The sequence below is a fragment of the Canis aureus genome, chromosome X (genome assembly GCF_053574225.1).
Source record: "Canis aureus isolate CA01 chromosome X, VMU_Caureus_v.1.0, whole genome shotgun sequence".
Classification (NCBI taxonomy): domain Eukaryota; kingdom Metazoa; phylum Chordata; class Mammalia; order Carnivora; family Canidae; genus Canis; species Canis aureus.
In genome coordinates, this window is record NC_135649.1 from 3,049,003 (window position 1) to 3,075,593 (window position 26,591).

Genomic DNA, 26,591 nt, shown 5'->3' on the forward strand with positions numbered 1-26,591 from the left:
GTCCTCCCTTACCACTGCCTGCTGATGTCACCTCCTACAGCCATAGTGGGCTCCTCTTCCAGAGAATGGCAAGAGAAGAGCCCATCATGACCCCCACCCTAGAGACCAATCTTTCTCCTCTTTGGGAGAACCCCAGCACCACTGCTCCCTTCCCACTTGAGAACACATAATGACTTCAATGAAGTTTTAAAAAACAGATTTTTTTCTAGCTAGAAACAGTGGAATTCATGTCTCCCTATTCCCACTGCCATCTTTCTTTTCTCCAAGTGTTCCCCATCCCAGTCCCTCTGTCCTGACTAAAAAGCCTCAAGCCATCCAGTCTTCAGCCCAGACCCTGGAAGACTTAACACAGCCAGCCCCACAGGGGCCCAGCTCTCTCGGAAGGAGCTTCCCCCCTAGACCCCCTTGGCGGGCTAGGTGAAGGTGACAAAAGGGAACACTGCCACATGCTCACTGATTTTCAGAGGCTGGTGACCCCACAAATGAGTCACCAACACCTGAAGACTCCTAATCAGACCAGAAATGTGTGACTTGGCCCATTTGTGATCCTCGTGCGCCATCTGGTGGACAGCACGGGCAAAAGTGCAGCACACTCCATGCCAAGGTCCATTTTGCCCAGGGCAGCCATTTTCCTTATTGATTGTTACATGTCCCAGTGGGCACTGCAGTCAGAGCTCCAGGCTGCAGGAAATGGTGGCGCATGCCGATGCACACAGGCTGAAATGTGTAGGAGCCCGGCACATGCACAAGCAGGTGCAGACGTATTGGTGTGGCAGCTTTATTTTCACAGTGAGGAGTAATTTGTTCTTTATTGCTAAGTAATCACAGCTATTATTACGAGGCAATAGCATTTTCATCTTTTTTTTTTTTTTTTGCATTTTCATCTTCTTTTTACAGATGAACAATTTGGGATGACAGTCCCTTTGTAGCTCATAAATGGCAGTCAGCATGGAATTTCAACCCCCTCCTGGTGCTCAGTCTGACCATATAGCCAGTTCTACACTTTCCATCAAGTGAAGATGAAAGTGGGGTAGAAGCAGAAACAAAAGTTCATCCCTTTATTTTTATTTTTTTTAAAGATTTTATTTATTTATTCATAAGAGACACACAGAGAGAGAGAGAGAGACAGAGACAGAGACAGAGACACAGGCAGAGGGAGAAGCAGGCTCCATGCAGGGAGCCCGACGTGGGACTCGATCCCAGGTCTCTAGGATCATACCCTGGGCTGAAGGCGGCGCTAAACCGCTGAGCCACCCAGGCTGCCCAAGTTCATCCCCTTAATATTCCATTTAAAATAAACAAAAAGGCCCCTTTCAACCTCGGTTTCCTCCCGGACAACAGCCAAACATTAACAAAGAGCTGTCTACACTCACTCTTGTGACTTCTTCACTCCCTTTTCCTTGTTAACTCTCCCCTGAAGCTACTACTGCTTCCCAACATCCCAAATTATCTATGCCTAGTGCCACTATGTGGTCCTTTAGGCCCCTCTCCCCACTGGGAGCTCTCCAGAATCTTGGGGATCCCAAAAGCAACCATGTGATGCTGAGAAACCTAATTTGAAATGCTCTGGATATTCTATCCAGGTAGATGAACCTTGGAGACACCCCAAGGGCTGTTTCTTCTTGGTCCATCACTCCAAACTTAGTCTACAGTCTCCATACAATTACTATCAGGACAAAAAAATAGTCTTAAAAGCCACCTTCTCTACAAATTAGTAGGAAGCTTTAGTCTTCACATTGAGCAGGTAACCTCAATTTGTCCCATCTGCCAGAAACACAACTCTCATAAAAAAATAAAGTGGGGCAATGGTGAGAGCCAATGCTTATAAAACCAGTGAGTTCTGGGTTTCTGTGTTTATAACTGACTCATGGCTGAAAATTTAGAATTAAAGCTATGAGATCTCTTTTCATGTCTGTCTGAATGTTTATATATATATATATATATATAAATATATGTTATATATGTGTAATATTTTCCTATCTCTGGAAAGTATACCAAGTTCACTTACAAAGCTCCTTATCCAAAAAAAAAAAAAAAAAAAAAAAAAACAAAGCTCCTTATCCTCTATTCCAAATGACTTAGAAATAAATAAGCACTTACACAAATTAAATATTAATAAGACTTTCATAAATTAAACAATTTCTAATACTTTGAATGTAAAAAACCAGTATTCTTATAAAAACTATCCCAAATGTTTTAAAAATTCAAGGTCAAAACCTTTAGCTAGATCTTTGGGAAACAAGACTAGTTTAATAAAAACAGCCATGTCCTGTGAGTAATCAACCTTACATATAATACAAGCACATATTTTTATTTTACTGGAGTATAATCTTACTAAACTTAATGGGTTTACTAGCCAAATAAGCTAGTATTACATCTACTAGATGCTAAGGATTACAAAAATATAAATTAGCTTTTAATCAAACTGAGTCATTATTCTGACAAACTCTATTTCAACAATAATTATGTTTTATAGTATGTCAGCTTAAAGACAGTTTCCAAGATCTTTTTGGAAATGTAAAACCTTACATTCATGCTAAACTAAATTAACAGATACTCACTAACTATCTAGATCATTTCTAGGTGAGATAAAATACTGAAACATTAGTTACTAAGCCTAAGTTTAAGTTTATATACTATTTGCTGCTTATTTTTTATAGTACAGAGGGGCTGTAGATAGATTTGTTAAAAAATTCTTCATTTGCCCACACTGAAAAATTATACTATAAAAAAGTATATAACTATAAAATGGTATGAGATATATTCACAAGCTTTACTAGTCTATTGTAAAATGCTGGTATACGAGAAACATTTCAAAATGATCTACCTCTTAGTTTTCTCTGTAAAATAGAAGTTACTAATAGTTAAAATTGTAATCAATATGTATAAATGACGGGATCCCTGGGTGGCACAGCGGTTTGGCGTCTGCCTTTGGCCCAGGGCGCGATCCTGGAGACCCGGGATCGAATCCCACGTCGGGCTCCCTGCATGGAGCCCGCTTCTCTCTCTGCCTGTGTCTCTGCCTCTCTCTCTCTCTCTGTGACTATCATGAATAAATAAATAAAATCTTTAAAAAAAATATGTATAAATGACATTACTAAAAGTAATAATGGCAAAGGAAAACAACTTTGTATGTAAAATATGCAAATAAGTTTGTGTTAAGGAAAAGGAATAGTTTTGTCCTAAAATAAAATAACCAGTGGTTTTAAAAATTTTGCAAGATGAAATATGAACGGATATTTTTTAAATTATAAAAGGTTTACAGAAAAGAAATTTTGTTTTTCCTGGTCAAAATTTATTTAAGTTTAGTGAGATTACTTATAATATTTTCAAAAAGAGCTCTAGTATCAAATATTGTAGTGATACAAAACTAAAATTTGGCTTTCTCTCTGTTAAAATAGCAAGATTTTCCTGGGGCACCTGGGTGACTCAGCTCAATAAGCATCAGACTCTTGATTTTAGCTCAGGTCCTGATCTCAGGGTCGTGAGATCGAGCCCCATGTCAGGCTCTGCACTCAGCACGGAGTCTGCTTGGGATTTTCTCTCTTTCCCTTTCCTTCTTCCACTCCTCCCAATAAATAAGTGAAATCTTTAAAAAAAATTTTTTTTTTCTTGGCTCATTGGCCTTGTCTTAAATAAAAGGCTAATAGTCTTTCTTTTTTCCTCAGTAATCTCTTGTGGAAATTAATAAAGGGAAACTGCACTAAAATGGAGTCAGGAGGCCAGAAGTGGAAGTGCTCATGTCCTACTGTTTCTTCCCACCTTTGAAAAGCAACAGGAAGAAGCCTGTATTTTACTACTCCAGCAGGAGGAAGATTTCTCCTTGCCTAGCAATAGCCAAACCCATGACAGACTGTCACAACTCAGCCAATGAGAAGCCACTACACTTAGAAGTCGCAGTTTATTCCAATGGACTTTATATATATATATATGCCCTCCCACTATGTTTACCTTTCTTCTATTAAAAAAAAAGTAGGGACACCTCGGTAGCTCAGCAGTTGAGTGTCTGCCTTCAGCCCAGAGCATGATCCCGAGATCCCGGGATCGAGTCCTGCATCGGGCTCCTGCATGGAGCCTGTTTCTCCCTCTGCCTATGTCTCTGCCTCTCTCTCTCTCTCTCTCTCTCTCTCTCTTTCTCATTAACAAATAAATTTTAAAAATCTTTTTTTAAAAAAAAGTGTTCCTCTCCTTTGTTCTCAGTCTTGGTTTTGCTATAGTTTTTGTGTCCCGAATTACAATTCTCTGCTATTCCCAACTAAACCCATTTTGCTGGTAAAATAACTGCTTATTTTATTTTCAAGGTTAACACTATCTAAAAAGCTAAGTTTTCATGTCTTATCAAACTAATGTCCTATTCTTTATGTTGACATTATCATGTCTTCAATTTTTTTAAAAGATCTTATTTATTTATTTGAAAGAGAAAGAAAGCACAAGCAGGCAGAGGGGCAGAGTGAGAGGAAGAAGCAGGCTCCCCACTGAGCAGGGAGCCGCACATGGGGCTCCATCCCAGGACCCTGAGATCATGACCTGAGCCAAAGGCAGACACTTAACCCCCAGAGCCGCCCAGGTGCCTCTGTCCTCAATTATTTTTAAAAGGCCTTAATTTTAAAGGAGCTAAGGGTCTTTACAATCATGTTTTCTCCTGTTTACTTCAAAAATTTCGTCACTTTGATTTAATAGATAGTATTATTTCTCACTATCCCATAATCTTAATCAAATGTTCAAACCTCCTGATAATATTTGACATTTTGCCTTCTCAAAATCAAGTCTGAAATATCTTTTACACCTAAAACTGACTTTGGGATTTCCCAGAGGGACAGTTTATTTGTTTCTTCACTTTTTAACAAGAGAAATGGTAAAAACTAATTAGGTTAATTTAATATTGTATAAATCTTATGGGAAGCGTTGTCAAATCCAAAAATAATAATAATAATGAGACTTTCCTAAATTAAATTTTAAGGAGTAAAATTTAAACTATATAAATATTTCAGAAATCATATAAAATTCCTAGAGATTTGTTAGTCCCTTCAGTGTCCATGATATGCATCTATTTCTCAGAGTCCTGATGCTGCATTGCCCAACATCAAACAACAACAGCTCAATGTTACCAGTCGTAATTTCAATCATTTTTAAAATGTAACTTAAATATGTTCTTACTATCATATATCTGTTCTCTCACTAGCTTGAAAACTCCCCTTTTAAAAGGGCCACTAGAAGGGGAGGTGGGCGGGGAGTTGGGGTGACTGGGTGATGGGCACTGAGGGGGGCACTTGGTGGGATGAGCACTGGGTGTTATGCTATATGTTGGCAAATTGAACTCTAATAAAGTAAAAAATTAAAAATAAATAAATAAATAAAAGGGCCACTAATGTTGCTAAACTTTTGTTAGAACAAGTACACTCACATGGGGGATTTTGGCTCTTTCAATTGACTCAGGAATCCATTTTGTCAGTTAAGTCATCTAAGAAATCCAACAAGTTCTTCCTCTATCCCTCAATTTTGGTGTCCTTATCATTGTTGGTCATCTGAAATGCTAGAGCTAATGAACTCTAAAAATTAAAGCTTGCCAGGGCACCTGACTGGCTCAGTCAGTGGAGCATAAGACTCTTGATCTCGGGGTTGAGAGTTTGAGCCCCATGTTGGATGGGGAGATTACTTAAAAGTAAAATTTTTAAAAAATTAAAGTTTTGCTAAACTGAAAGAAGAACTCCACCTCCCATGGCCTAAGAGTTTACACTTAGCACTGACTGTCCTCTGATCCTCTTCTGCTGGGTTACACCAACTCTCCCCATGTGAAATAATATCTGGCCTACCCAGGAGGAATTTCTATTCTGTATGGGCTCTGGAAAAGTTTAACCTGGTCAATTCAGACATTCTAAAATACAAGGATTTTTCCAATCCTCTGTCCACTCTTCTTACAATTCTGCTGTTACCATTGCCTACATCCCTGCAGTTCTCCCTCTGCCTCCCTCTGCACTTCCTGGAATCTCATACTAATTAAGCCTTGTCCACCAGTAGGTTTGCACTGGCTGGCTTTCCTCCTGGTGCATGCCGAGACTGGGGCTGAGGGACTGTTTGCTACTTTGGACTGTTAGCAGTAGTGCTCCTTAATCTCTTGGCCCACAGACTCCAAATGGCACTCTTCCTGATGAGCCTAATCTACTGAGATGCCATAAGTGGTCATACTTGAAGACTGGAAATAAAAAAGCCAGCCAGTTCTAGAAAGAAGACTGTCTATAGTTTTACCCAGCACACTCCAGGATTTGGACTACTAGGAGGAAGAAAGGAAGGTCACTTGCAGGGTGTTGCTGCACATCTTGGAAATAAAACAGTGTTGCCAGGGCAACTTGTCCAGGCTGGCCTAGGCAGAACTTTCATCTGCAAGCCAGAGCCTTGCCTCAGGTGCCCTTGTCTGACAATTTGTTTGAGTGTGCTGCCTTGGCTTGGTATCTCCACATACTGGGCATTTGCTCTGTTGGCTCCAGGCAGTAAAGTGGTATCTTGGAAATAACCTGCCCACAACCTGGGCCAGAAGGGGTCACACACTGCACCTTGGCCCATGAACCACAAATATGGCTTTCTGACCTAACACTTTCCTTTCCCTCACTGCTCCCTCAAGTCTTATCAGTTGCCCAATTCTGAGTCCATTATACTTATTTCATACTTCTGTCTCCATATCTATAGCTAGTAACTGAGTTGGGGCCCCTTCATCTCTTATTTGGTGGGCTGGAACCACTTTGTAGCTCTCTTCCTTGCCTCCACTCTTCCCACTTTCACTCTAAAGCACCACTCTGACCATATCACTCCTCTGCTTAAAACTTTTCTGGCTCTGTATATAAGAATGTAAAATGGTAGAAAATAGCCACTGTGGAAAACAGTAAGGCGGTTCCTCAAAAAATTTAAACATAACAATTACTCTATGATCCAGCAGTTCCACTTCTGGATGTATACCCAAAAGGACTGAAAGCAAGATCTCAAAGAGATATTTGTACACTCATGTTTATTGCAGTATTATTCACAATTACCAAAAGGTGGATGTAGCCCAAGTATCTATTGGCAAATGAATGGATGAACAAAATGCAATGTGTCTACAATATGCAATACTAATCAACCTTAAAAAGGAAAGACATATTGGCATATGCTACAACATGGATGAACCTTGAAGACATGATGACAAATGAAAGATGTTAGTTACAAAAGGATACATACTGCATGATTTCACTTCTATGAGGAACCTAGAGTAGTCAAAATTCATAGAGACAGGAAATAGAATGGTGGACGTCAGGGGGTGGGGAGAAGGGGGTGGGGAGTTACTTCATGGGGATAGAGTTTCAATTTTGCAAGACAGGAAGCGTTATAGAGATTGATCATACAACATGAATGTACTTAATGCCACTGAACTGGACACTTCTAAATGGTTAAGATGCTAATATTTATGTTCTGTGAATTTTACAACGATTTTTTAAAAAAACTTTCCTGACTTCTTGTTCTCTGCACAAAGTCCAAGTCCTTATTAAGGCATAAAGATCTGACTCTGCCCATCTGTGATCATGTGCCTTTTGTCCTTTATTAGACTGATATGGTGTGTTGGTGTCCCTAAGATCACCCCCAGGGTCAGTGATTCACTAGGAGTACTCCCAAGACTCAACATATAGTCATCCTCAAGGCTAAGATTTTATGACCATAAAAGGATGCCAAGCAAAATCAGTGAAAGGAAAAGGCAGTGCTTTCATTCACAGCTCAGGATTATTCGTGGAGACTGGTCACATGGGCACCTTCTGCCTGGCATGTACCAAAATTCCCAACTCCCAGGAAGCAAGCAGAGATTCAGCATAAAGTACACTGTTTGCACTTTTTTTTTTTACTGTTTGTACTCTTACCTTATCTCTTATCATTTAGGGAAAGGTTCATATCAGTGTAGAGAACTGTTTATCTTTGCAAGTTCCCAGAGGCACATATTGCAAGCAGCCCTTTCTAAAGAGAACAGCCCCAGGCCTGCTAGCTTAACTATTGCCTGTATACCCTCTGCCCAACATCAACTCTTCCACTGCCTTCTCACCATAAACTACAGCCATATCAAACCACAGGGTGCTTCTCAAGCAGGCAACACTGCCATCTATCCTTTAGTACAGGAAATTCCCATTATTCCTGGGCCCCTCCCCTTCACCTTCTCGCAAAGTTCTTCAAGAGGAACATCAAGTTGTCACCTCTGCAAAGCCTTCTGTGATTCAGTGAAGCCAACCAGGTCACATAGTCCTACTCTGCTGCTATTATACTTTACCCATACCTCCTTGAGGTCAAGGACCAAATCTTATTTGTCAGTATCCCTAGTACTTAGTACATGATCTACTAGTCATTCAGTAAACTTTGGTTTAATTACAGATTGTGTGGCTCATTAACTTACAGAAAAAATCAAGTAGCCCGCATTACTCTGCATATGCCTTCCACTGCCCTCCAACCTACATGTGCACTCATCCTTCCCTCCTGTCTCTAAAATAGAGCCATCTCTTTCCTTCCCAAGGCTCTAGAACATACCACCCTAAGCCCTCACCATAAATTCAGTGACATTTCACCTTTGGGTTTGCTCACTCTTTCTTCAAATATCAAACTCTCTTTACCCAGAGTGTATTTCCTTCCCTGGGCACATAAGCATACACTTTAGAAATGTATCCCCATCATCCTATAACTGATTTATATGGTCACGCACCCAATCTCCATCACTTCCTGGCCAACATTTCAGAAACAGTTGTACTCCTCCACCAACTGCACCACCTCAGTGCCTACTTCTTCAATCAGCTGTAAGTCAACCGTAACCTTTCTGCTCCCCTGACCTGCCTCGTGCTTAAGGCAGCCATAAACTCCATTTTAACAAATTTGTGGGCTTATTTAAGGGCCCATAGCATATTGGAAAGTTAGTTCAGTCTGCCTTGGTTTCCATGATGGGACTTTTTTCAGGTTCTTCCATTTGTCCAAAACTTTCCTTCTCAATATCCCTTTTCAGGTCCTCTTCTGTTACAAGACCAATCTCTCTCTCTCTCTCTCTGTCTCTCTCTCTCTCTCTCCTCTCTCCATCTCTGACAGGACCATTTTATACACACAAATAACCCCCATCCTACTTGGGATGCCCATCCTGGGAAACCTTCTTCCTGCTCCACATGTCAGGATTTAGCCAAGGTTTCTTATATCTGGGTGCATACATATGCTCCTATCATAGGCACTATCCCAGCTATTTGCACCACAGGAAGCCCCTCAACATTGTTTCATATGCAAGGAATCACCATCCTAACTCTACTCATGGGGCAGAAGTTTAAGCATCTGGGTGTGTGAGTGCCAGGCACTGGCATAATCATGGGGTAAAACTGGATCCCACCCAGGGCACCTGTGTGGCTCAGTCATTTGAGCATCCAACTCTTAGTTTCAGCTCAGGTCACGATCTCATGGATCATGGGATTTTTTTCTTTTTTTTAATAATAATTTTATTTTTTATTGGTGTTCAATTTGCCAACATACAGAATAACACCCAGTGCTCATCCCGTCAAGTGCCCCCCTCAGTGCCTGTCACCCATTCTGGATCATGGGATTGAGCCCCACATTGGGCTCCACACACAGTGGAGAGTCTGCTTGGTGATTCTTACCCTTTCCTCTCCTCCACACTCTCTTAAATCAATCAATCAATCAATCAATCAATCAATCAATCATTTAAAACAAAAGTGAGTCCTACCTGGGTCATGGCCCCTGACATAATTTCAGCTCAGGCAGGCAAGGGCCCAGAATAGCATTAACCTTACCTGCTGGCCTGGCTGTCGAGTTCCACAAGCTGCTCAGGTCTTCTGGGGCTGCTCTGCAGCTCTGGGGTTCTGGGGGCTTCAGGCTGCTGGAAGAGTGCAGCTGGGTCTCTCTGGCCCCCTCTCAGGGCTGTGGGCTTCTCCTCCCAGGTCTCTGCCACCTTGGCAGCCACATTCTTCTCTTCAGAACCAGCCAAGGTGCTAAGGAAGAGTAAGTATAATTATGGAGCAAGTGCTTTGAGATCAGTCCCCCCTCACCTACCACCAGCTGATGCCACCTCCTGTAGACATCGTGGGCTCCTCTTCCAGAGGATGAGGAAGAGAAGAGCCCAGTATAGCCCCCACATCAGAAACCAGACTTTCTCTTCTTTGGAAGGATCTCAGCATTACTGCTCCCCTTCCACTGACAAAAGCAGTCCTAATTCATCCTAGAGAAAGCCTGAACTTCTTATTCTCTTGCCATCCCCTGAATCTGGTGAGGAAGAAGTGGCTTCTCAGCTATCCTACATGTCAAGCTCTATGGGAGATCTTTCTTCCTCCCTGGCCTCATGTCACACCTACACTTGCACAGCGTTCTCATCACCATCCCCATCTGAGGTGCCTCCAAGGGCCTTGTTCTTTTTCCTGGTGCCTTCTCCATGACCTCTATGTGTGATGGCGCTGCTGCTGGGAGGCCTCGAGGATGTTATATGCCCACTAGGCCAAGGACATTGAGTCGGGTTATTGACAGCATGAGCCTAGCATTCTAGAAAATAAAAATCTGGGGATCCCTGGGTGGCTCGGTGGTTTGGCGCCTCCCTTCAGCTCAGGGTTTAATCCTGAAGACCTGGGATCAATTCCCACATCGGGCTCCTTGCATGGAGCCTGTTTCTCCCTCTGCCTGTGTCTCTGCCTCTCTCCCTCTCTCAGAAGAAAAATCTAGTTCACCATCACCTTGATCCTGGCTCAACCTGAACTCAACCCTCTCCACATCAGCAGCATACCTCCAATTGCTGGTGGGGCTACCCTGAGACAAGAAGATAACACTACCAGTTACCTCTAGCCCTGGGACTCTATTCATAGAAGTTAATCCCATAATAGGTATGCTCTCTGCCTTCAAGCTGAAATAACAAGTGAAGCAGTGGCCATGCTTTTGGAGTATGCCCTGGAAGCAATGTGATTCTTCAGCCTCAGCCTCAAGTGACATGAACCTAAATGCCCCAGCAGGGATAATAAGCTTATTACCACTTCCAGATGCCCAGGTAGATCTGCAGGCAAGTGGGTGTTGTGCCTCTTTGTGATGCTTCTACCATGATGGTCTGCTGCAACCCAGCCAGATACCAAAAGTGGTCTGCTCAGACAATGCTAGTCACTTAGCCTGTAGGATATCCTGACACACTCACCTCACCCCTACCTGTGACATACATGTTTGAGCCAAAGACAGATCTAGAAGGCCTAAAGAGTTTGTTTCCTGTCTCTGTAAGCCCTGAACTAGCTTTGCCATGGATTTAACCAGAATCCTGTCCAATCTCCTGTCTTATAGAATTATGGTAACAGAGGTTGTCATCAATTTGTGAATCAAGTCAAGGTTTTCTGCAAAGAGTAATTTAGGCATCTGTTGCAACACAGGGACAAGTGAATGAATAAGGTTCCCTTTCCCTAGGCTTCAGAGCAAAGTCATTCCTATTATAGAAGGTATAATCCATGTGACCTATAAAAAGGAAAACTTAGTAAAAGTGTCAGAGGAATCTTACTGAGCAATGTAATACCCAGGAGGCCTTCCATACCCCTGAGGAATTGCCTGAAAGTCAAGTGTTTAGAGAGAGACAAAGTAATACTTCTGGCTGTACCTCGATCAAAGATTCAGTAGCCTAATACAGCTACTGCCAATTCTGGACACAGTCACACTCTACACATGGAAGATAACACCCTCTTCCATTCTTACACTACCTCTAAAAGACTCCTCTGCTGGTTGACAATGGTTGCCCACAGCGAATATACGTGCTTAAAATTTATCTGTTCCTCATACATAAAGAACATCAATGTGGAAAGCCCAGACATGCAACATAACAAAGAGGAAAACAGTCTATGCTTTAGATGCAAAAATACCAAAAGTCTGGTGGGGAGGGGATGAACTATTCTGTGTCTTATTAAAATAAATCAGGCCAACAAAACTGTAAAGGGGTACAGCTGCCAGCTTTCCAGTGTTTTTGAATAGCTCTAGTAGGAGACAATCCTTTGGGGCTGCTTTATTTAGCTTGAAGTTTTTTGTTTTGTTTTGTTTTTGTTTTTTGTTTTTGTTTTGTTTTGTTTTTAATAAAAGGAGAGTTTGACATAGTACTTTGTGCCAGGAAATGTCCTACATGCTTTACACAAAGAAACTCACTTAAACTTTACAACAACCCTGTGTGGTAGGAACTACTATTACCACTATTCTATAGGTAAGAAAATTCCAACAGAGCATAACAGGAAGAAGCTTACCATGTGTGAGTCCATATTGCTTCTATTTTCCTTGCTACTGTGACGTATAGGTTAGAAACTTCTGTTCAGTCCTGCATATAGGCATCCTACAGCTAAGATTGAGAACCGTTGTTTACTCAAAACTGTGCATGCTTAACTCCATCTCCTCTTGGTTCTCCTTTTAGCTAGCTTTATTTTGCTTATTTTTTTTAATGAAGCTTGAGTTCCATTACAAGGGAAGATAGTTCCTTAGGATAACAGTCCACCATATTCTTGGTTTGCTGGCTTTCCTGATAAAGTCACTTTCCTGACCCTAATATTTTGCCTCTCCACATAGTGGCTTATCTTGCAGTAAGCAGAATGAGCCTGGATTTGGTTAGAATAGATGAGAAGATACCCAAGGCCACATAGTGAGTGAGTTTCCATGTGAGCCCAATACACAGGAATACATGTTCTTGATGACCACACATAGGACTCTTCGTGCACATGTAATGAAGCAAGATCAAGTTAGAATAGGGAAGAGTTCCTCAAGTTTTGGACAGTTTGCTTCACCAGATCTCCTTGCCAACCCCTCTCACCCTTCATCACCCAACTCTTGGGAATTAAGCCATCTTTCTACAGAGCCACAGAGCCCTGCCCTGGCAGATCTGCCAGGCGATCCCTCATGGATGGAGGATCAGCTGCCCTCATCGGGTGTGCACAGCCCCTGCCCCAGGGCAGCTCTGAGATCAGTGGCCAATGGCCAGAGGCCAGAGACTACCAAGTCCAGGTCACCCTGCCGAACAGGAGCCCCTTTCGGCTGCTAGCGGGCACTCAGCTCGCTCCCTCTCTCCCGCCTCCGCCGGGACTGCGGCGATGGTCCACACAGGGTGAGAGGGGCCTGCTGCAACCCCACGGTCGCTGGCACCACCACAGCTCACCAGGCCAGCGGGGTTCAGGGCAGCCAGAGCCCCAGGCAGACGGTCCGGCCCATTTATGATCCTCGCGCGCCATCTAGCGGCCAGAACCAGCACGGCAGCAGGAGAAGCTACACCGAGGCTGTTCTAGTCCCGGGCGGCCATTTCGCTTGAGGAAGGTCGCATTTCCCGATAGGCACTGCGATCTGAGCTCCGCGGTACAGGAAATGGCGGTAGGCGCAGGCGCAACACAAGCTTCAGCGAGCGAGCTCCCGCTGCGCAGGCGCGCAGAAGGCGGTATCGCGCTCCACTAGGCGCGCGCCTCTGAGTGTGCCAATCAGAAGCGCATGCGCGAAGCCAACAATTAGTCTCAACCTAGACTGCACGTGAAAATAAACTAAGAGCTTTTAAGAAGACATTGATGGCGTAAGCCACCCCACAACAATTAAATGTAAACCTCTGCATGGGGCTCATGACGCTTTTTTTTTTTTTTTTAACACTTTCCTGGTGATTCTCAAGGGCAGAGTTTTCTCCATTGTCATATTGCGTAAGAAGAAGCCAGATCCTGCCCCAGGTTCGGGGAATATTAGATGACATCATGCAGACAGGGTGCTTTACACGTTAACTAGCTATGAGTTACTGGCTCTGGATCTTGAGAATAAGGTTCAAACAACAAATTTCATAAAATCGGTTTTTTAAAAGTTTTTCCTTAAGATTTTTTTTAAGAGGCTCTTGCGTTGTAACTCAGCTTTGCCACTTGTAAGCACTTGGGTAAGTCACTTAACCTCTCAGTTTCCCCAGCTTATTCATTTCATAGGGTTGCTGGAAAGATTGTAAAGCATCCAGCCAAGCACACTATAGGTGTCCATTATGATTTTCACTCTGTTAACTGCCAATGCAATTTGAACCCAAAAAGCCACATAATAGGACCTCATACCTCATAGCTTACAAAAGCCCTGATCCATTCATGGTCCCTGTCACTGGTTAGGCTCTAGCCACTCTATGCTTTGGAACATGCTAGCATGCTCCCACTTTGAGGGTTGTCTGCAGTTCTGTATCTGCTCTCCTTGCTCATCCTCGAATTGATTCCTTCTCCTCTTTACAAGAGCTTGCCTGATTTACCACACATAAATAGTAGGCCTCCTGACTGCCACCACTCTACCTCAGCACCCTATTTCTTCCAGAGCACTGTTCTTCCCAGGAGGTACAGATACCTAGGTTCCAGACTTTTCTTCATCATTCTAATTAGGTGCGAACCTCACAGAATTGTGGGGGAGCACTGTATAAGACACAGTGAGTAGAGAGATTTGCATACATTACATGAACCAAAGTTAAGTGGTTGTTGTCTTTAACGGTATCTGGTATTTTTTAATTATTTTTTTATTAGAGTTCAATTTGCCAACATATAGCATATCACCCAGTCTGGTATTAAAGGCCAATCAACCCCTTCATACCTTGACAAGCCTTCTATTCTACCACTACCCAAGGATCCAAAGTAGTAGCCACCCTCGACAACATACAGTGCCCAGCAAATAGCAGGGTGTTTGGAGTTCTTTGCACATCCTGTTCCTTTTGCTTAAAGGACCTCTATTCACATTTCAGTATTTGGCTCAAAAGCCACCTACCCTACAAAGCTGTCCTGAGTCTCCCATTTCCCTGCTCCTGCATAATGTATTATTCCAGTCTGGGCCAGGCTATGCTTCCTATCAGCCATATCTGTGTGCCTCCAGCACAGGGCACGTGCCATTTGAGTGATTGTTGACTGAAAGAATGAGTGACTTCCTGATTATGGAAGACTTCTTGGATGGTGGCAACAAGGCATAGTAGAAAGCTTTGTGGCCCCAGAGGCAGAGGCCAGAAGATTCTAGCTGGGGCTCTAGCTCTTGCCACATGCTTCTGGCCAGCTCAAAGGCCTTGCTGGCCTCACCTTCCAAGCCAAAGGCTAATGCATACCTGAGCTGCTCAGCACTGTTGCCTGATGCCTTACCCTTTCAGGTGTGCCTCCCTATCCTCCAGGTCTGCTGGACTGTCACTCTTCCAATCAGCTGGTCCAATAGAGGCCAAAGTCACACTGGAGCTGAGGGAGGAAGCACACATGCCCAATAAGACCTCAGACCAAAGGATACTGGGGGCCCTTCCCACTTGCCTTCTCACAGGAAAGGAAAGGGGAACCTACATCTGCCAGTAAAGGATGGCCTCTCAGTTGTGCTCTTAGTGTGGTATAGATGCCACTGTATATGATAACATCTTGTGACCTGTGGCCTTAGCACCTGAGTTCAAGATCAAGCACTTGGGATTCCTGGGTGGTTCAGTGGTTTAGCGCCTGCCTTCGGCCTAGGGCATGATCCTGGAGTCCCAGGATCAAGTCCCACATCAGGCTCTCTGCATGGAGCCTGCTTCTCCCTCTGCCTGTGTCTCTGCCTCTTTCTCTGTGTCTCTCATGAATAAATAAAATAAAATAAAATAAAATAAAATAGATCAAGCACTGCCCCTGATCAGCTTGGAGGTCCCTGGGGGACGTCTTATCTTGGTCTTGGGTCCTAGTATCCTTGCCTGACCTACATCTCCTGGGGCTGTGTGGGAGTACAAGAAGATTGTTCCTTACTAAATGCTCCACACACCCAGAGCAAACTAGCCACTCCTACTGGTGGACTGGTAGGTGAAATAGGACAGAAGCCTGCTGCATAGGACTGTACAACCCCTTCCCATTGCACCTTAGCACCTCTGGAGCCATGTGCCCCTCTCAACCACCTCCCATGCTGCCTCATAGTGCAGTTGGCTGTCCCTGGGATTCCTACTCCTGAATCCTCCTTTGTGGGTTGGGCTGCAGTCCCTACAGGAGCAACCCTTCCCAAGCTCTGCCTCCCAATGGTGTCCCCTCTGCCACTTCAGCTTGGATCCTTGTAAGTAGGTGCTGGGATTGCAAGGCTGAGAGTTGGCACCATGTGCATCCTGATTACGCAGGAAAGGGGAAAAACAAGTAGCTGAACAGTCTGTAGAATGATCCAAGCCTGGTCTGGGTTCAGAACTTTGTGTCTGTATGTCCATTCCCTCCCAAAAGGATGGCTTCCATCTCCCAACAGATAATGAGAGCTGAAGGCCTGCTCAAACAAAATGCTCAAGGCACAAGACTCACTTAGATCCCACAGCTGCCTGAGACTGGGGCACTCTGTAGGCTCCCTGGAGGCACACTTCCTGGGTTCAAATCAGCACTTTTCTACCTCCCAGCTGTATGACCTTGGACACATCACCTGATTTCTCTGGGCCTCAATTTGGTCATCAGTGAAATTGGGATGATAATTGTGTCTGCCTTGTAAGTGTTCCAAGAAGAGTAAATGAGCTAGTAGACACCAAGTACTTAGAATAATGCCTGAGCCCTAACACGTGCTAAATTGTTCTCGTTATTATTACTGGGGCCTGTGGCCATTTATAGAAGCAGCATCCCTTTGTATTCCATCTATATCCATCAACTTGATACAGACTGACCGACTGAGCTGCTGTCTTACACAGTCTTCTCAGGAGTAGGATGCATTCTTTATCTCTCTGTAAATCAGACACACTGATGCTCACAGCATGTTGAGTAGTCACAGTTCATAGAGCACCTCATTGCCTGTGTAAGCCTGCACTTGAGTAGCACACTCACTAAAAACTCCTCATGTTTGTTCCCAAATCTGTTTATCCCCGTTGTACTTGCAACCATTACTACTAAATTCAATTATTAAACTTATAAAAGTGAATGGAAAGGGAGTGGTTGTTTTCTGCACGAGAAATAACATTTTCTGGGGCACCTGGATGGCTCAGTTGGTAGATCACATGACTCTTGATCTCAGGATTGTAAGTTTGAGCCCCACATTGGGTATAGAGATCATTTTAAAATAAAAAAAATAAGATCTTAAAAAAAGAGACAACATTTTTTTTGAAATATAATAAATGCCAGTTTCTTAAAGATAAATGTCAAAATAAGAATAGGATAAAAGTCATAAAAATCTAGATTATTCTTCAGATTATTCTGCAGCACTATTTGATATTTTATGTCATTTTAAAGAAACTGAAAGCAGAGAGCAAAGACTTCATTTATGAAGATGTGTAAGCAAGAAGGATAATCTGGATCAATATTCAAACATGAAGCAGAGGTCTACAACAGCTTCCAGCAAATTCAGTTAATCTGCACAACTGTGCTGACCGGCACACAGTGAGGCAGGCTTCAGGATGGGCTCTCAGTCCTCTCCACTAGTGGCAACTCAAAGAGCCAAGGTCCTAGCCCAGTGGCCTTTCCTTGCCCCTCCCTGAATCACCTGAGAAAGTGGTCCCTGACTCCACCCAGATCCAGAAACTGAGAGCCCAATCAGACGTGCTTCTTTTCTCAGAGGGACCACTGCTTTTCCTCTCACTGAACCACAGAGAACTGTCCAGGGAAGGCTGGTGGGGCAGGAAAAGGAGCTTTGGGGTTTCTGGAAGGGAAAGGAGAAAACAGAGGCGAAGGACCTCCTTCAATTTGTCCTTAGAGCTCAACAAAGAAGAAAGAAGGCACAAATTCATCCGTCGTTTGGTCATTCATTTGTGAGTTTGTCCCTTCACTCATTCCCCACACATTCATCCTACCTCCAAGTGCCTGCCCAGGCAGGGGCTGGACTTCCAGCTGCAAGTGGGCCATTGTGCATGCTCTGGAGGATCTTGAGAGCCAGTGGCAGAGGGTAAAAGGAGCAAGATTCAAGCATAGGCAATTCCCATAACTGGAAAGCCCAAGGACAAAGGATGTGGTGGAAGCCACTGGAGAAGCAAACTAGACAGAACTATGGGAAATGACCAGTGCTCAGTCCCCAGCAACCCAATCAGTTTTGGCAGCTTGACCCTGGCCTGTCACCAGAGACATGAGAGAATCAATAACTTGGGACCACTTGCCTCCCCTAGGCAGCTTACCCTCCTATCTCAGAGCCAATGTCTGTTCCAGTTATGCCTTCAGATGGGAAGCCAATGGCTCTGGATCCCACATTGTCATCATTTGACTGTGCACTTGACCTGTTATGGGAAGAGAAGCATTTGCTGACCCTGATTAGGTTTTAATCTAATATAACTAAGATGTCCTGAGAACAGGGCTCAAGGACTAGAAGCCCAGGCTCTCAGCTGCCACCCTGTGCTGTTCCAACTAAAGCCAACCTGACATCAGCAAGTATTTCTGCTCTTCTTCCAAACTTGATGGACTGGGAGCAAGAGTGGAACCAAAAAAATAGAGCAAAGTGACAACTCAAGAGGAGGCTGGCACAGTGGAGGGATCAATGGCTGACAGAACAAGGGGCAAGGCATTGGGGGCTATTAATAAACCACAGAGCCCAGACATCCTGGGTTGCCTTCTCTCATTTCCATGGCTGAGTCCTCACTGAAGGTCCAGAACTCCACACTGAGAAAATGGTGGCAGGCAGGCAAGGTTGTGGGCTCTTACCCATTACTGGCTACTAGCATCCCATTTAAGACATATCTAACTCTCAGCCACTGCTCACCACATCCAGGCTTTCACGGTATAGCTTGGAGGACAACTCAATGAGATGGTCATAGGATGGCTGGGCACAACCATCCCTTCTGGACTCATCATCCCCCACTGGCTCTGCCTCACATCCTTGCCAGCCTCTAACATGTCTTCCTTTAACCACAAGTCATCCTAGAAGTCCATGTTAGATGTTCTGTTGAAGCTCATGCATCTTTTGGTCACTGACTTCCCCAAACTGCTCACTTGGCAGCCTTGCCAAGGACTGTGAAAGTTGGGCTAAGGGCTGGGGTGGGGGTGGTCTGGCCTGGAGCTTTGTCCAGCTCTGCAACTGACTCCCTGAGGGATCTTGGGAGGGGCCTGCCCCTCTCCAGGCCTCCTGTATTCCTTCATTTATTCTTTCAACAAATATTCACTGAGGACATGTGCTGCCCCAGGCAGTGGGGACACAGTGGGGAACTGAGCAGTCCTGGTCCCAGGTCCATCCACTGACCTTAGACCAAGGGCCACATCAGCTCTATGTCCCTGCATTGAGTTACCTTTCAGGATCTGGATTGGGGCCTTTGCGGATCTCCTCACCAACCGAGTCTCTCTTGGCTTCTCTAGGGCTGGGGGCCTCTTTGTCTTTGGAGCCCAGGGAAGAACTATGGAGAAAAGAAATATAAGTTAACCACCCAGTAGCCACCCACACTCAGATGAAGGCAGTTACCTCATCCCTAAATGCCAACTGTCTCCAAGGAACTTAAAACTTGAGATTGCAGGACTGGCCAATTCTCAAAAATCTCATTACTAAAAGCCACTGTTGATTGAGGGTCAGACTCCATTCCCATAATTCTGCATGCATTAACTCTCCACATAAATCCCAATATATGAGTACTATATTTACCCATGTTTACTTTCCAAATAAGTGAATGAAGGCACAGATATCCCAAGCAATTTGCTCCTAGTTCCTCAGGTAACAAGGGGAAGAGCTAGAATTGGAACCCAAACAGTCTGATTTCAGAGTTCTTGACTATAACCTTCCATATATTAAGACTGCTCTGAACCTCCTAATTCAACCTCCCTCTGTTCTCTCTGACCTAGTGGGCCACTCCAGCCTTCTTTCCCCCACCTGTCTGTCATAACTCTGTGACACCATCTCCTACTTTCTTTGCCATACCTTCCCAGTCTCTTTCACCCTTTTCTCCTTTTCTGCCTGGTAATTTTGGTGTTCTCAGCATTCCTTTCCATGTGCATGCTCCACTACCTTGCCCACCCCCTCTGCTCCCATGGCACTGACTACCACCCGCAAACCAGTGATTTTCTTTTATTTTTTAATATATTTTATTTATTCATGAGAGGCAGAGAGAGAGAGAGTGAGAGAGAGAGAGAGAGAGAGAGAGAGAGAGAGAGAGAGGCAGAGACACAGGCAGAGGGAGAAGTAGGTTCCATGCAGGGAGCCCAATGTGGGGCTCGATCCCGGGTCTCCAGGATCAGGCCCAGGCCGAAGGCAGCACTAAACCACTAGGCCGCCGGGGGCTGCCCAAGCCAGTGACTTTCGCTTGTTCCCACCTCTCTGTGCTCCTGACCCATACCTCCAATGCCTTTCAGACTGGCCCTCGGGCAGCTCACCCTCAACATGGCTAGAACTGACTGCCATCCCAGACACCTTTAGAGGGCATGACCAGGTAGTTGCTACCTCCACGCTGGGGTCTTTGCTCTGCCTGCTGGCCCTTCTCTCCTTCTTCCCTTGATATTGTACCTTATGTAAACACTGACATGGAATTCCATTATTTCCCTTTCATCTGTCTGCATATAACATGGAAATTTCTGGGAGAGTCCTAACCTCTCTCCCAAACCTCAACTACAAACCCTCAAATGTCTCCTGGGAATGTGCATTTGGCTATTCACAAGTAAACTCATCATATATTCATTAAAAAATACCAAGTATTTATATCACTCCTCCTTGCCCCTTCATCCTGGTCCCCAGTAGTGTACTGAATTATGGAGCAAAAGGCGCATAGTAGGAGTCAAGCAGCCTGGGTGAGAGTCTTAAATCTGCCTGTTCTTAACCATATTACCTTGAGCAAGTTACTTGACCATTTAGAATCTCAGTTTCTACACCTGTAAAAAGGATATCTGGGGATATCTGCTAGACTGACTGTTGGGACAGGGAAGGGCTTGGTGAATTCTAGCTTTCCCTCTTTCTTCCTTCCCCAAATTGATTCTCCCACTGGAAAATTGGGGAAGGGCACCCCATGGAATCTCAGTTAGTTGTTGTAGCTTTGCTAGTCCCAGACAAAGTACCAGAAGCCCTGTGGGTTCTGAAGACAGGAGACACAGCAGGGATGTTCATTGGAGGCAACTTGGCTTCCTCCTGCCTCTCTTGATAGCACTTTCCCTTTGTTTCTCAGAGATTGGTCAAATTAGGGAAATCAATGAAGCGGCTTCCACTGTTGTCCTATTAAAAACATCATCGCACTGGATGATGCTCAAACATTACAGTAACAAACACTCCCACATTTCTGTTCTGGGCCAAAAGGAACCTACGGAACACTTAGCTGCAGCCCCTGCCCTCCAGGCACTCAGAGTTCTTGGGGAGGACTGATCTATGAATGGGCAACTGTGCACAGGTGCCATATGGAAGCCTAGGAGGCTGGAGCTGAGGGCCCAAGGAGGGAGGATATATGAGGGGTAGTGAGTTCAGGCTGCAGAACCCAATCAAGGTAGGGGGCATCTCAGGGTTTTCCCCAGGGGGCTGGCATGACTACTTCTGCCCTTTAGAAATCTCACCCAGATAGAGATGTGGAGTTAAGGGTAGAGAACCCAGGTTCGGGGATCCCTGGGTGGCTCAGTGGTTTAGCGTCTGCTTTTGGCCCAGGGCGCGATCCTGGAGTCCCTGGATCGAGTCCCACGTCAGGCTCCCGGCATGGGCCTGTTTCTCCCTCCTCCTGTGTCTCTGCCTCTCTCTCTCTGTCTATCATAAATAATCTTTAAAATAAAAAAAATGACTTTAAAAAAAAAGAGAGAGAACCCAGGTTGACCATGTCTCTCGCCAAGCAGCCCATGGGCCTGATCGTTTGCATCCCTTCCCTGCTGACCTCATCTTTAAAATAGTGCAGAAGGAGCCCAGAAGGGCCCCCATACCTCATTCCTTCCAGGTCTGGGGCCATCAGGCGGAGTCCTGCCCCAGGTGTCATGATCTGCAGGCGGACAATCTCCTCACCTCTTGTACTGCAGCTAAGGAAGAGAGCCAGGGAGTTGCTGGTAAGAGAAGCCTCGCTCTTCCCTATCTGTGCCAGGGGTCCAAGGCCATTCTCCCTCAGGAGCCTCCTGGCTAATGCAGTGGGATACTCAGACCCATTGCCTTTTTCTTTTCCTCTCGTCTCCTCTTTGGCCATAAACTTTCTTGGTGCTACAGCTGAGCATGGGCCACTGACCTCCAGGCCCCAGAGGAAGGAAGAGTGAAACATCCTTTTACCAGTCCCCCACCCATGAGCCTAGACCTCTTCAGTCACAGCAAGGGGCCTTCTGCATAGAAATGGGATCACCCAGCTCCAGTGCCCTCTCTGTCACTACTGCCATGATGTTGCCATTCACTTGCAAAGGTGAGTCCTGGCTGTGGTCCCACTGGAATGTCCAAAGTGGTTATTTGTGAGGCCAGTGCGATTTCTGGATATATGGACTGATGGGGACTGATGACAAACAAGATACTCTGGAAATCTACAGACCAAATTGGGGTGAGATAGGATATCAGAGACTTGGGGGAAAGAAAGCAAGTGACCAGGTGCCTGTGAGCTGGAGCCCACAGAGGACCAGAAATTCTCAACACTCAGAGGGCCCCTGTGAGGATCCCTGTGCTCAGAACCTGGCCCACAAGTGTCCACACATATCCCTCCAAGTCTGATGTGCTTTTTGGTTCTACTTCAGGGTCTGATACCTAGCAGGCTTGTGCCATGGTGATGGCCAGAGCCAGAGAGAATCTAGAGCTTTTTGGCTTTGTGGGAGTGCTCTTCATCCCAAACCTCCCCAGGTCCACAGAGTGAGGCCCAAGCCATCCTTTAAGACTCAGCGCACTTATACGAACTCACTCCTTTCTTCAGCTACCTCTGGGCACTAGGCTGGGCACTGGGGCACAGATGAAGAGGAGCCCCAGGCCTGCCCTGGTGAAGTCCCCAATCCAGTGGTGGGCAAAATGTGGGCACAGTGGCATGGGTCCTGAATGTACTAAAGTGTAAGACTGTACACAAATCCAGTTCCAAGGACACCTGAGAAGCTTCATGGATATATAGCCTCTGCTAGAGGTGAAGGCAGAGAGATAGCTTTGAGTGAGCCAGAGTAGCTTGGCTGCTCTCCTTGGAAAGTCACCTTGGAGTTGATTCTGACACCTGGCTCCAACCTAAACTAGGAGGCCTTAGAGGACCGAGTTCAGTGGGCTACTTGTCTATGTCCTTTCTGGGACCTGGCTGAGACCTAGCCATTGGAGATGAGGGAAATAGAAGGGCTCCCAGGGACAGGGCGTCTGGTGTATAAGGGCAGCTCTGATTTCTGTCTGTCTTCCCATGATAGCAATGATGACAGCATAAAGCACCTGGTTGGGACAGACCCCATTTGGGAACATCACAGGCAAGGAAAACATTCTTCTTCACTGGTGTTTTTTGTTATGTCAGAGAGAAAATAAGAACAAGGTGTCACCCAAGTCTGACCAAGCTAGTGTCTCTTCTTTAATGCCATCCTCCTTCTTTGTCACCCCCTTGAGTAATTCTTTCTTGAAGGCTCAGCTCAAATGGCACTTCTTCCAGGGGGCTATTATGGGTGGCATTGTGTTCCCCTAAAAGATATGCCAAAGCCCTAACCGTACCTGTGAATGTGCCCTTATTTGGAAACAGTGCCATTGCAGATGTCATTAACTTAAGGTCATACTGGAGAAGAGTGGCTCTTAATCCAATATGACCGGTGCCCTTATAAAGAAGGGACATTTGTACACAGACACATGGAAGGAATATAGCCATGTGAAAACAGGGGCAGAGATTGGAATGATGCATCATAAACTAAGAACCAACAAGGATCGCCAGCAATACCAGAAGCTAAGAGAACAGTCCAGAACAGATTCTCCCCCCAGAGCCTTTGGAGGGAACATTCAGCCCTGCTGACACCTTGATTTAGAACCCCTGGCTTCCAGAACTGTGTGAGTATAAGTTTCTGTTGTTTAATCCACCCACTTTGAGATAACTTGTTACAGCAGCCCCAGCAAATTCATACAGGGGCCTTCCAGCCTCTTCTCTGGCAACAGTCCACCAGCCTCACCCCCTTACCAGACCTTCAACCACAGAGAGCTCTAGTACAATCAAGTTCTCAGCTAGGCTGGGAGCTTCTGGAGATCAGGGGCACTCATCTAATGAGGCCCCAGCTGCCTGTGGCAGTACGTCTTTCGCACCCACAACTGCATTTCCTTCAGAGGCTAGCAAGGTGGCAATATTGGTCTCTTCATTTGAAGAAGGCCATGCAGATGAGCAAGCCTATTCGTGGGAGCATCTAGGCACTGTACCAACGACTTTATATGCACTATCCCATTTAGAATTTGAGGCAGCCTCAGGAGGTAGGTATCACTATATTCACTATTATATATATGAGGTAACTGAGGCACCAGGGGTAAAGTGGCTTGCTCAAGGCTAGTATAAGGCCTTGTGCCAGAAGCTGTGCTTTTACTCACTGTTCTCCAGCTTACTGTTCCATACAGCATGCTGGGCTACAGCCCACAGGCACTGCCATTACTGGGTGAGGCAGAAAGCCAAGGAAGCTTGGCCAGTGCTGTGATGGGGAAGCAGCCAGGCCTGGGGGCCCTTGTGCAGACCAGTCTCTCTGGAAGAGGGTATTTGAATTAGCTCAGTCCACAAGGTGGGTAGGAATTATCCCACAATGAGAGGGTTAAAGACAAGATGAGCCCAAGAAATCCAGCCCCACAGTGCATGGAGGCAAGGCCCATGGTTGAACAGGGGGAGTTGGAGGGGTGACAGTAGAGATAAGTAGATCAGATGTGGACACTTGGAACTGAAAGGCTTTTGGGATGCCAAGTAGGTCTGGTGTCTAATGGAAAGAAAGTGACAGGTGGACAGACCCAAGGACACAGCCCGTGGATGTCCTTGGGTGGCACTCTTTCCGTCACAAACTTTCAGCCCTCCCTGAAGTCCCTGAAGGGTTCAGCACCTAAGACAGGGGCTTCCCGCCTGATTGGCCTACTTCATGAGATGAAGAACCTATATCAGACTTGAGTCAAGTGGGGTGGGGCAGGAGCAAACCTAAGGAGCGGGCAGGCTCAGCAGGGTCACGCCTGAGGACAAGGCTGTGATGCTCTCTTGCTCCAGTCTACCATAAACCAGCTTTTTCTGAAGTGCTATATAACCCAGAATTTGGCTGAGCTCTCCTCAACCACTGCTCCCCACGGGGCTGGGCTCCTTCAAGGCCACAGCCAGGCCAAGAATTCTCAAATAACCAGGCAGACCAAAGCTGGGTGTAGGGAACTGATGGTGGCTGCCTCACCTGATCAGTGTAGGACCTGTCTGATGCAGTGGGGTCAGAGAGGAAGGCCACCCAGGACTAGCCAGCAGCTCACCTGGAAGCTGTCTAGGGGTATTGTAGAGATTTTGTGACTGCAAAATCTGAGGGAAGAAACACTATGAGAAGCATTCTAAGCCTTCCTGACCAGCCTGTTCAACACTTCTGATGAGAACGCCTTCCTTCCCGTTGTGGGCTGCCCTGTTGTGGGCTATCTCTGGTGTCTGGAACATTCCATAATCTCGTCCCAGTTCTGCTTTCTGGGGCCTCACAGGCAAGTTTGACCTCAGACTCCTGGCCTCCAAAACTGTAAGACAATATATGTCCGTTGTTTGAGCCACCAGTTTGGGGGACTTTGTTCCTGTTGCACTAGCAAACCATTGCAGCCACCTTGCTATGACAGACAGATGATGGGTATTAAACATCCAAAGGAATTTTCTGGAATAAATGTTAAAATGACTCTCAAATACATGATATAGCATGACCTAATTCTTCTATGTTCTCTTTTTAAAAACACCTGAGGGACGCCTGGGTGGCTCAGTGGTTGAACGTCAGCCTTTGGCTCAGGGCATCATCCTGGGTTCCTGGGATCAAGTCCTTCATCAGGTTCCCCGTGAGGAGCCTGCTTCTCCCTCTGCCTGTTATCTCTGCCTCTCTCTGTGTGTCTCTCATGAATAAATAAATAAAATCTTTTTTAAAAAATACAGAAAAAATTATTTTAAAAAACCCATCTGAAACCATTCATTGCTTCCCTCACCTCTCCCCCGCACAAAAGACAAATAAGGAGAAATCAGAGATGTGCACTGTTTGGAGATGAATTATGTCCTCTCCAAAACTTATACGTTGCAGACCTAACTAACCCCGGGACCTCAGAGTGTAACCTTATTCGGAAACAGGGTCATTGCAGACGGGATTAGTTAAGATGAGGTTATACTGGAGTGTGGTGGGCCCCTCATCTAAAATGACCGATGTCCTTGTAAGAAGGGGAGATTAGAACACAGACCACACACACAGAGGGAAGCGCATGTGAAGAGACACAGGGAGAGATGGCCATCCATAAACCAAGGAGAGGCCTCAGAAGGAACCACCCTGCTTACTCCTTGATGTTGGACTTCTGGCCTCCAGAACTGCGAGACAATACACTTCTGTCCTTTAAGCCACCCAGTTTGTGGTACTTTGTTACAGCTGCCCTAGCAAACTAAGCCTCCATGCCCTATCAGTGCCCAAGTCCCATCAATGCTGCCTTGTGAAGAGCTCTCAAATATTTCCATTTGTTTAAAAGTTCTCAAGGACAAAAGTTCACACACACAGGGAGGATCAAGAGAGGAAGGCAGTAAAGAAAAGGGGCAGTCCTCCTGCTGGTGCAATGACCTCAGGCTGGCCTCACACTCCTAGCTTCCTCTGAGCAGAGAAGGTCTGCAGCCTTACTGCCCTCCACCAGACTGCGCTAGGGCA

General features: G+C 45.4%; 1 protein-coding gene across 17 annotated transcripts in view; it reads right to left on the minus strand.

Moving 5' to 3' along the window:
* The window catches only part of ZNF185 (zinc finger protein 185 with LIM domain), a 64,511-nt gene that overhangs the window by 15,124 nt on the left and 22,796 nt on the right, over positions 1 to 26,591 (minus strand). For 7 of the 17 annotated variants that reach the window (XM_077890142.1, XM_077890135.1, XM_077890138.1 and 4 more), the window contains 5 exons: positions 21,729 to 21,821; positions 19,142 to 19,246; positions 18,041 to 18,139; positions 15,108 to 15,197; positions 9,789 to 9,986 (listed from right to left, as the gene is read on the minus strand). In XM_077890142.1, the coding sequence (XP_077746268.1) occupies positions 9,789 to 9,986; positions 15,108 to 15,197; positions 18,041 to 18,139; positions 19,142 to 19,246; positions 21,729 to 21,821 (585 nt within the window). The remainder of the gene's footprint in view (positions 1 to 9,788; positions 9,987 to 15,107; positions 15,198 to 18,040; positions 18,140 to 19,141; positions 19,247 to 21,728; positions 21,822 to 26,591) is intronic. The other 10 variants (XM_077890144.1, XM_077890139.1, XM_077890143.1 and 7 more) reach the window with 5 other exon arrangements.